This window comes from Pygocentrus nattereri, chromosome 30, assembly GCF_015220715.1.
Source record: "Pygocentrus nattereri isolate fPygNat1 chromosome 30, fPygNat1.pri, whole genome shotgun sequence".
NCBI lineage: Eukaryota > Metazoa > Chordata > Actinopteri > Characiformes > Serrasalmidae > Pygocentrus > Pygocentrus nattereri.
In genome coordinates this window covers 2,773,263-2,785,000 of record NC_051240.1, presented here as the reverse complement: position 1 = coordinate 2,785,000, position 11,738 = coordinate 2,773,263, and the positions used below count along the sequence as shown (strand labels likewise).

Here is an 11,738-nt window from a genome sequence, read left to right as displayed (position 1 = left end):
AGACATAAAGCTGAAGTCAGCTGCTTATTCACCAGGTTCTCATTGGAATTCTCCATTCCACCTTAAATGGAGGTGCAGTTACACTGCGGTGACTTAAATGTAGAACAAGTGGCTGGCGAATGCGAAGTCAACATCAGCTGACCTTAATAAATGCATTACTTTACCTCAATAAATGTTTCTTTAATCAGGAAACACGTTAAATTTTGTCTTGGGGTGTTTAATGAGCAGCTAACGAGCAGCTGAGCAGAGCAGCTGTAGAGCGTCCCAACCCACACACTTCTGTACATCTATACTGATGAGTGCACTTCTAATGGAATATGAACCAATTTTGCACAGCAGAGCTACTGTGCAGTTTGGGATGAAGCAGGAATTCTCAGGAATTGAGCTCGCTTTTCCACTTATGGTACAGGCTGGACTGATTCAACTCTACTCACAAACCTGGTAACAGGTACTGTTTCTGGTACCACCTCTGTCCAGGTTCCAAGTGAGCTGAGCCCATATCAAAAGTCACTAAACACATACACTAACATTAGCTAACAGGTTCATGTAGCCTCCTACTGCTTCTCCTTTGAGCATTGATGAAGCACCGCACATTTAAACGAGCTGCTTTCTCATGTTATTTCACTGTAAGACAGAAAACAGGAGACAGAAAAAACTCCAGCTCACATTTCAGTTTCTTCTCAAGATACTCCAGCATCACCCTGATCACCTGAATGATGGAGAGGATCAGAGAACCGAAGGCCATTGAGCCAGTATGATACCTAAAGGAAAGAGAGAGAACATCATTAATCCACTCTAATCACTTGATTTTGTGCTCCTGTTTTTAGCTGTGACAATGTATTAATAGCCTATGTATGGTGCCACAAACCACACAGGCATGTTTATTTTTACTTGCCAGTATCTTAGTGTGATTTTCCATCCCATCTTAAATGATGCGCAGGCGTCAGATCGTAACTGCTGCACCATTTAAGGTGGGATGAAAAATTGAAATAAGAAGCCAACTTATGTACTATGTACTATGTATTTTAGTTGGTTTTCTGCTTACCAGCTCTGGTAGGTTCAAGATTAAGACTGTAAATTTGAATGGTTAGCTAACTATTGTACCACGTTTTGTGTTGCTATTAAACAGAGTTGGACAGTAGGAATAGTGAATACACCTGAGGGCCCGTCCGAGTGAGGAGAAGACAGGGAACGTCGGGATGTCAGCCGGTTTCTTGAACGCCCAGTAGTAGGAGGCAAAGGCCCCAGCCAGGGTCACCTGACCCAGCGCAATCACAAAGTTCATACACCAGAAGAACATGAACAAGTTATAGACCTGAAACACGATCTGGTGCTTATGGAGGAACGTCTCTCCGCCAAAGAACGCAAACAGACATTTCGCACCTGGGCAGTGCTTGAACGCTTCAGAGCTGTTGAATGTCTGTGAAAAAAGAAAGAATGCATATAAATACAACCCCAATTCCAATGAAGTTGGGACATTGTGCAAAACATAAATAAAAACAACATGATGATTTGCAAATCCTTTTCAACCCATATTCAGTTGAATACACTACAAAGACAAGATATTTAATGTTCAAACGGATCAACTTTATTGTTTTTTGCAAATATTCACTAATTTTGAATTTGATGCCTGCAACACGTTCCAAAGAAGTTGGGACAGGGGCGTGTTTACCACTGTGTTACATCACCTTTCCTTTTAACAACACTCAGTAAATGTTTGGGAACTGAGGACACTAATTGTTGAAGCTTTGTAGGTGGAATTCTTTCCCATTCTTGCTTGATGTACAGCTTCAGTTGATCAGCAGTCTGGGGTCTCTGTTGTCGTATTTTGCGCTTCATAACGTGCCACACATTTTCAATGGGAGACCGGTCTGGACTGCAGGCAGGCCAGTCTAGTACCCGCACTCTTTTACTATGAAACACGTGCAGAATGTGGCTTGGCGTTGTCTTGCTGAAATAAGCAGGACGTCCCTGAAAAAGCCGCTGCTTGGATGGCAGCAGATGTTGCTCCAAAACCTGTATGTACCTTTCAGCATTAATGGTGCCTTCACAGATGTGTAGGTTACCCATGCCATGGGCACTAACACACCCCCACACCATCAGAGATGCTGGCCTTCAACTTTGCGCTGATAATCCGGACAGTCCTTTTCCTCTTTGGCCCGGAGGACACGACGTCCATGATTTCCAAAAACAGACTCGTCAGACCACAGGACACTTTTCCACTCTGTGTCAGTCCATCTCAGATGAGCTCAGGCCCAGAGAAGCCGGCGGCGTTTCTGGGTGGTGTTGATATGTGGCTTCGCTTTGCATGGCAGAGTTTTAACTTGCACTTGTAGATGGAGCGACGAACTGAGTTCACTGACAGTGGTTTTCTGAAGTGTTCCTGAGCCCATGTGGGAATATCCGTTACAGAATGATGTCGGTTTTTAATGAGGTGCTGCCTGAGGGATCGAAGGTCTCGGGCATTCACTGCCTTGCTGCTTACTTGCAGAGATTTCTCCAGATCCTCTGAATCTTTTGATGATATTATGGACTGTAGATGATGAAATCCCTAAATTCCTTGCAATTGCACGTTGAGAAACGTTGTTCTTAAACTGTTGGACTATTTGCTCACGCAGTTGTTCATGAAGTGGTGAACCTCGCCCGTCCTTGCTTGTCCTTGCCCGAGCCTTTCATGACACTCACCTGTTTCCAATTAACCTGTACACCTGTGGAATGTTCCAAACAGGTGTTTTTGGAGCATTCCTCAACTTTCCCAGTCTTTTGTTGCCTCTGACCCAACCTGTTTGGAACGTGTTACAGGCATCAAATTCAAAATGAGTGAATATTTGCAAAAAACAATAAAGTTTATCCGTTTGAACATTAAATATCTCGTCTTTGTAGTGTATTCAATTGAATACGGGTTGAAAAGGATTTGCAAATCATCGTATTCTGTTTTTATTTCTGTTTTACACAATGTATTTTACACAATGTGAATTGGGGTTGTGTATATATATATATATATATATATATATATATATATTTGTATGTATGTATGCATATATATATATATATATATATATATATATATATATAAATACATATATATATGAATTTATTTGTGCAAATCAGCATACATTCTGCATGCATCACATCCCCATCATGAACTTCATATATGACTCCATATTCAGTCTAAAAACAGTCTGTTATTTTGTAAGACATTTGGAAAATGATCATGTAGAAATTATTAGTATATAAATTAACGCAAACTTTACAAGAAAAAGGTACAATACAAGAAGAATATAGTGTGTATGTGTACTGTAGAAATTATTATAATTTTTTTATTATTATCAATTCTTGATAATATTATTAAAAGGTGTTTCTAGAGACTGACCTGAGGGTCGCAGGTCTGGTTGGAGTATTTACACTCTGTGGTGTCTTTAACTTTATAGATCGGCTGATTGGACAGGAAGCTGCAGGAGGCGGTTAAGGATCAGCTGGACGTTCCTCTATAGGAGCACTTTATATTTATGTTTAATTACTTTGAGTCATTTGATTACTTTGTAATATAAATGTAAACCTTGTACGCAGCTTTTATCAGTACTATGTCTGTGTTTCTGTCTGTCTATTCATCTGTCTGTCTGTCTGTCCACCTATGCATTTGTCACTGTCTGTCTATCCATCTGTTTATGTATCTCTCTGTCTGTCTCTCTGTTAGCTGAGTGAAAGTGACCGAGAGTCATGGTGGTGTGTCTGCGAGGTGAGTCTGTGGTGCTATAAGAGTGTGTGTAACTCTGAGATGGATACAAAGAGGTTATGGCCCAGTATGCGATCAACAGAGACAAGAGGGCAAAGGTCAGCAGAGGGTAGAATAGCGATGACATCATATGAGTCAGAGCCCTGAAAAATAAATGGGGTGAAAATTACAGTAACACAACTTTAATGATAATAACTACAATCAATTCATAATTGTATTAATGCTGAATCTGTAGAGGATGTTAAGGATGAACTTATTTTCACTTAGGACATAAACACAACATGAAATCTCACATTTTTGCCAGCAGATTTTTGAAAGCCAGTCAATGAACTGAACGCCCTTGGGGCTTTATATAGCAGCACTGGACTTCCAAATCAGAGGAAATGCTAAATTTATCAGCATTTAATCAAAAACCTTTAGGCAGTTCATCACCACTCCCTCTAAACTGTCACAAAAAGAGGGACTGTATGATACACGGTCAGCCTCTAGACTGTGTTATTATCATTGATATAATCTTACACTAGTAGCCTAACTCTAATGTTAGCTTACTGAGCTTACCTGCTGGCCTCTTTAATGAGAGCGATTGCGATGACGATTCTCTTTCTGAGGAAGATGAGGATGAGAAGGATCACCAGCTCCACGATACCCAGGATAATTGCTGAGAGAGAAACACACACAGACTGAAAGATGAGCTAACCACCATATGTAATAATAATAATAATAATAATAATAATAATAATAATAGTAAATCTAATATTTAAAATAATAATAGTAGCAAACTCACTGAAGGCCAGCCAGGTCTGTTCGATCTGCAGGTAGATGGAGAAATCTGTCCGCAGACCCAGATCCTTTATGGTAACATCTGATCCAGCTTGGCCTTTCAGAGCAGCGTACTGCATATAACAGTGGAGGGTACCTGACAGAGAGCAAGAGAGCAAGAGAGCAGGAGAGGGAGAGGGAGAGAGAGAGGGAGAGGGAGAGGGAGAGAGAGAGAGAGAGAGAGAGATGAGTGGGGTGGGATTTTGTGCACCATCATCATACCCCACTGAATGCTGCTGAGTTCATTTTCAGTTTGATTTTACTGGTAGACACAACTGTTTCGTTTAATGGAAATCCTAAGACGTTTTCTTACTAGGGTATGAAAATAGTCTGATCTACAGCAGAAGAAACGTCCTCACCGTAACCAATAACGAGGATGACCGAGATGATTATCGCCCAGATTATAACCCCAGCCACAAAACGCAGAAGAACAATGAAGATCATGCTGAGCACCATGGACATTACTAATCCACTGAGAGAGAGAGAGAGAGAGAGAGAGAGAGAGAGAGAGTCAGACAGATAGAGAGACAGACATACAGTATTGTACCGTCATACAGTGTGTTATGCAGCATTAGGTGGTGTTATACAGTGTGTTAGTATGATACACTGTGACACAATGCTTTGCAGTATAGTGTTTAGTGGTATACAGAGTTATGCAGTCCTATTGAGTTTTTTTACAGTGTTATACAGTGTTTTGGAGTGTGTGATGCTGATGTTAATTGGTCTGAGAGTGGCTGAGAGTCTCACAGCAGGATCCACTGCCAGGACTGTGTGTAATCCTGAAAGATCTTCATGGCCACCTCCTGAGCTTTTCTAACAGGGTTAGACTCCCTGCAGAAACAAAAAAGTATTCAGCTTCTCACTGACAGTTTAACACTGACATTCATATGCACACACACATACACACACACAGACTGACTTGCTTGTAGCATTTAAGAGGATGTTGATGGTAGTGTTATCAACTTCCTTCAGGACTGGGAAACACCTGTGCATAACTACATTCACACACACACACACACACACACACACACACACACACACACACACACCATCAGCATATGAACAGGTCAGATCAAAGTTGCTGATACAGAACTGAATAACTCACGAGGCTGGCTGGGAAAGATCATATCTGGACACATTTCGTCTTTCAGGAGTTCAACATCCGGCTGTAAATAAAAAGAAACAACAATAACAATGTCAGTTGCACCGAACAACAAACTCAACACACCTCAACTCAACACAACTCAACAAAACTAAAAACCTAAACCAATCAACACATTACAATAAACTAACCAGAACACAATCATCCCAACACAAATCAAACAATTAAATACAACTCAATCAAATATGTACAACTCACCATAAACAACTCAGCAGAGTTAAGTAAACCCTACTTTACACAGCTTAGTCAACTCAAATCTCTATCAAGCCAACATAACAAAACTCAATCAAATCGATATAACAAACCTCAATCAACACAGCTCAATCATCTAAACACAACCCAATCAACATAATATAACTCATCAAATCAAACCGACAAAACAAAATTCAATCAAATAAAAATAACACAGCCCAATGCCCCTCAATTAACTTCTTCTAAGCCACTTCGCCCTCAGGGTCGCGGGGAGTGCTGGAGCCTATCCCAGCTGTCATCGGGCGGAAGGCTAACCAAACTCAACAAAATTCAATCAACTAAACGCAACTCAATGCAACTCATCCAACTACACATAACTAAATTCAATCAACTCACTACAACTCAATCAACTGAACACAAGTCAACATACTTCAATCAACTCAAGATAACTCAATTAATTGAACACAACTCAATCAACTGAACACAACTCACTCAAACAAACACAACAACAACCAACTCAACATATCTCAATAAATCTCCACAACTTAAAATAACTCAATCAAATAAACACAACTTAATACAGCTCAGTAACCTCCACTGAACACAATCATCTCAATACAGCTCAATCTAACAAAATACAACGCTAGACAACTCGATTATCTCTGCGCAACTCATCATAACTCAATCTGTTCAACTAAAAACAAATCAATTAACACAACTTAATCAACATCACAGCTCAACACAAATCAATCAATAAAACACAAAACCATTCATTTAGCACAGCACAACTCAATTATCTATACACCACTCAACACTATCAACTCAACACAACTCAATCAACCAAACACAACACAACTCAATCAGCTTAACAGAGCTGAATATAATCCACTCAACACATCTCAACCAAATCAACAGACTCAATCACCTCTACTCAATTTAATCAACTCAATAACTGAATAATTCAAGTAAACTGTATTCAATTGTGTAAGATGTGTAAGGGGTATTTTCTCAGTAACGTGTGTGTGTGTGTGTGTGTGTGTGTGTGTGTGTGTGTGTGTGTAGACAGTAAATGTGTGTATGTTTAACTCACCAGTGCAATATTCACTCCCTCCTTACAGAACTGTGAGTAGTACTGCTTGTCTGTTGTGTTCCGTTTAGCATTCGCCAGCGTCAGGAACCGCTCTGGACATTTCTCCACACAGATCTACACACACACACACACACACACACACAATATCAATATCACATCAATAACAATATAACTGCTGCTGCACACAGCATTTCGGCTGACCGCAACACAGTGTAATCACAGAGCAGGTGGGGTGGAGTAATATGGTTGGGTACTGAGAGCTTTATGTTGGGGTAAATGGGTATTACCTGTGTGGTAGGACACTGGAACTCCAGCAGCACCGTCAAACTCAAACACTTCAGACTATTTATATAAAACAGCAAGGGCTTCTTCCTGCATATACACACACATAGAGTGAGGATCGACTGAGCTCGCCAGAGAACTCATGTTTTCACTGAATTGAACTGTGTGTGTGTGTGTGTGTGTGTGCGCGTGTGTGTGTGCGTGTACATGTGACTGAGTGAGTAAGTGAGTGAGTAACTGTGAGTGTGTTTAATGCACTCACTCCAGTGGGGTTCCCTTCTGACCACAGAACTGCCCCCTGCTGTCTGTGAGATGAATCACCCTCCGCAGGTCACCCTGAAACCAGGCTGGGGGGTGGTGGGGGATGGGAGGGGTATGTTGTTGGCATTAATAACGATTGTAATTGTGTACAGATTGGTATATGATTAGTGATTGCTCATGGCAAAGCAACATGCAACACTATTGCTATTAGATGCAATACTTTTTTTTCCTATGACTGCTGGATTTTTGTCCACTAACTCATCCTGCCGTTTTTGAGGTACTGACAATTCCAGATTTTTTGGTTAATGGTGTGCTATTATACAGATTTTTGATTTCGTACTTTTATTGTTAAATTACGATTTGTTTCCCCACAAAGAATGAATGGGGTGCAGAAGTTTGTGCATACATAATTATGACACAAACTCATTTGAAACACCATGATAACCATGTGGGAACAATTGCAACGACATAGCAAAACCTTAGCAACCACCTGGAATTCAATGGCAACCACTTAAATTGGCATAAGAATAATTTGGAAACACCTTAGCAACTGTTTGGGCATTGCTTAAGCTGCTGAATCACTCTGCATTTTCTACAGGAAAGGCACTTTTCTAGTTAGTGTTTATTACGCTATTGTTTATTCACTCACAATTTAGTTCTTCATCCGCTCAAATGAGTTCAGAGTTCAAGTACACTGAAGAGATAGATAGAGAGATAGCTAGATAGATATATAGAGATAGAGGATTTATTTATTTTACAGATGACAAAACTCACCAAGACATCCGACTGTTAGATAACCCAGCAAGCCCAGAGTGAACAGCAGACAGCAAAGAACATCAGTGCAGCTCCTACACACACAGCAAATTACACAATATGCTGGATTATACACACTATGCTCAGTTATACACATTGCACTTGAGTTATAGCACAATACTGAGTTATACACACTGCACTTGAGTTATAGCACAGTACTGAGTTATACACACTGCACTAAGCTATACTCACAGTACTGAGTTATACACACTGCACTAAGCTATACTCACAGTACTGAGTTATACACACTGCACTAAGCTATACTCACAGTACTGAGTTATACACACTGCACTAAGATATACTCACAGTACTGAGTTATACACACAGTACTGAGTTATACACACTGCACTAAGCTATACTCACAGTACTGAGTTATACACACTGCACTAAGCTATACTCACAGTACTGAGTTATACACACTGCACTAAGCTATACTCACAGTACTGAGTTATACACACTGCACTAAGCTATACTCACAGTACTGAGTTATACACACTGCACTAAGATATACTCACAGTACTGAGTTATACACACAGTACTGAGTTATACACACTGCACTAAACTATACTCACAGTACTGAGTTATACACACTGCACTAAGCTATACTCACAGTACTGAGTTATACACACTGCACTAAGATATACTCACAGTACTGAGTTATACACACTGCACTAAGATATACTTACAGTACTGAGTTATACACACTGCACTAAGCTATACTCACAGTACTGAGTTATACACACTGCAGTAAGCTATACTCACAGTACTGAGTTATACACACTGCACTAAGCTATACTCACAGTACTGAGTTATACACACTGCACTTGAATTATAGCACAGTACTGAGTTATACACACTGCACTTGAGTTATAGCACAGTACTGAGTTATACACACTGCACTAAGCTATACTCACAGTACTGATTTATACACACTGCACTAAGCTATACTCACAGTACTGAGTTATACACACTGCACTAAGCTATACTCACAGTACTGAGTTATACACACTGCACTAAGCTATACTCACGGTACTGATTTATACACACTGCACTAAGCTATACTCACAGTACTGAGTTATACACACTGCACTAAGCTATACTCACAGTACTGATTTATACACACTGCACTAAGCTATACTCACAGTACTGATTTATACACACTGCACTAAGCTATACTCACAGTACTGAGTTATACACACTGCACTAAGCTATACTCACAGTACTGAGTTATACACACTGCACTAAGCTATACTCACATTACTGAGTTATACACACTGCACTAAGATATACTCACAGTACTGAGTTATACACACTGCACTTGAGTTATAGCACAGTACTGTGTTATACACACTGCACTAAGTTATGCACACAGTGAAGAGTTATACACACTGAACTGGGTTATATACACAGTAATGAGTTATACACACTGCACTAAGCTATACTCACAGTGCTGCCTTATACACACTGCAATAAGCTAAACACACAGCGCAGAGTTATAACACAGTGCTGCCTTATACACACAGCGCAGTTGCACACACAGTTCTAAGTTATACACACTGCGCTCAGTTATACACACTACACGGAGTTACACAATTTGTGCTGAGATATACACACTGCGCTGAGTTATATACACTACTTGAATTGTACACACTGAGCTAAGCTGTGTGTGTGTGTGTGTGTGTGTGTGTGTGTGTGTGTGTGTGTGTGTGTGTTTGTGTGTGTGTGTGTGTGTGTGTGTGTGTGTGTGTGTGTGTGAGCATATGTAAAGGCCAGTGCAGTTCTGCTCTTTAACTGAACATAAATAGTCTTCACAGTCAATCAGAAGAGCCTCTACTCAAGTTCCTAACAATAAATGAGTTGCTGAGCTCAATGAACAAAAAAGTGTTTAATTTTATAGCATTCAAACATCAGTCAATTGTACTTTAATAGAGTAGACCATCCAGCCACTTTATTAAGTCCACTTCCCCGTGTACAAGCTGGACTTAATGCAGTGGCCAGTCAGTGTATGACAAAACTCATACCTTTACAGAATCATCAAAACAATAAACAATTGTTTTATTGTAAAATGCTGGTCTGGAGGACCTTAACCAGTGTTGCAAGTCTGGTTGCTGGTATTAAATTAAAAGCATAATTTGTTTAGTATGGGCTCTGGAGTATTATGCCCGAATTAGAGCTGTTTTACAATGGAATTAGAATTGAATTACAAATGATTCAGAATTAAATTAGAACCAGAATTGAAACAGAATTAAAACTGAATAAGAATTGAATTAGAAATATTTTAGAATTGCAACTGATTAACAATGGAATTAGAAAAAGTTCAATTAATGTAGAATTAGAGTTAAATCAGAATTGAATTAGAAACAGCTTATAACTGAACAGACAACACTGTTGTTCAAATTGTAACTTTACAACCATGTGGTCAGTGGTGTGTCCAGTGGTCTAACAACGTGTCCTAATGATGGAGTAGACCTACCGAGCATTGTAGTAACTTGACGTTTCAAACATTTTATTGTGTTTTAAATGTTAATTCAGTACAAATCGAACATAATATTCCTTCTAACACCCTGATAAGCTGATGTAGTCTCTCAAAATATCTTGATTATTCTTTTAATGCTAGTAATACATTCAATAAACTGATTTAGGCTGTTAAAATCTCACATATCTAATCTCATCATACTTTTATGTAGAGTGTTACCTATAAATATGCACTACGGTAGGATATTTTGACAAGGTTTCATCAACTCAATTTGCCAGAACACCAAAGATGAGGCAGAAACATTTGACAGAAATGAGAATCGAAACAGGAAAATACTTCTTACAGCAGACTTAAAGCACAGGTTATAAACTGTTACAACAGCATCAGTGAAGTGAATAACAGTCCCTCTCACCTGTTGTGAATGGGCCCTTTAAAATTAGGGTCAAACGTCCGGGGTTCGCCTGCAGAGAAAAACAAAAAACTTTAATTCATTCATCTGAATGTGTCAGTATCTGATCAATACTGTGATCAATACAGTATAAACCCTGCAGTGGGAGCTCTAATGCAGCCTGATAGCCGGTCTGTGTGAGTGATATTGCATGATTGCTTAAATCATTAAATAGAACCCCTCTGAGTGAACAGCTCTAGATACACAGAACCAAACTCACTACAACAGAAACAATATAAACAATAAGACAATAAGACCCAACACTCATCTTCCATTATCAGTGTAACTGCTGTGTTATTTCCATCAGTCTCAGCTTTAGCATTATAGGCTGTTTCATTTACTATTACAACCCTTTTTTGAAAATGAGTTAAAGTATAAATTAAAGCTGTGTACCGTATTTTTCCTTTGCCATCACTGAGGACTGATTTCTTCTTGCTGCACTCGCAAAACCTCCTCACC

The 11,738-nt window shown here is 39.5% G+C and overlaps 1 protein-coding gene across 1 annotated transcript in view; it reads right to left on the bottom strand.

Annotated features, from left to right (window-relative positions):
* LOC108438164 (choline transporter-like protein 2) overlaps positions 1 to 11,705 on the bottom strand; it is a 24,199-nt gene extending 12,494 nt beyond the window's left edge. The window contains exons 1-16 of the mRNA XM_037536605.1: positions 11,673 to 11,705; positions 11,244 to 11,292; positions 8,317 to 8,390; positions 7,544 to 7,628; positions 7,287 to 7,371; positions 7,000 to 7,113; positions 5,661 to 5,721; positions 5,475 to 5,550; positions 5,303 to 5,386; positions 4,915 to 5,027; positions 4,521 to 4,652; positions 4,295 to 4,394; positions 3,787 to 3,879; positions 3,374 to 3,452; positions 1,158 to 1,420; positions 667 to 761 (exon numbers count right to left, since the gene is read on the bottom strand). Of these exons, the coding sequence (XP_037392502.1) occupies positions 667 to 761; positions 1,158 to 1,420; positions 3,374 to 3,452; positions 3,787 to 3,879; positions 4,295 to 4,394; positions 4,521 to 4,652; positions 4,915 to 5,027; positions 5,303 to 5,386; positions 5,475 to 5,550; positions 5,661 to 5,721; positions 7,000 to 7,113; positions 7,287 to 7,371; positions 7,544 to 7,628; positions 8,317 to 8,390; positions 11,244 to 11,292; positions 11,673 to 11,691 (1,522 nt within the window). The 5' untranslated portion in view covers positions 11,692 to 11,705. The remainder of the gene's footprint in view (positions 1 to 666; positions 762 to 1,157; positions 1,421 to 3,373; positions 3,453 to 3,786; positions 3,880 to 4,294; positions 4,395 to 4,520; positions 4,653 to 4,914; positions 5,028 to 5,302; positions 5,387 to 5,474; positions 5,551 to 5,660; positions 5,722 to 6,999; positions 7,114 to 7,286; positions 7,372 to 7,543; positions 7,629 to 8,316; positions 8,391 to 11,243; positions 11,293 to 11,672) is intronic.
* Between the last annotated feature and the right edge of the window lie 33 nt (positions 11,706 to 11,738).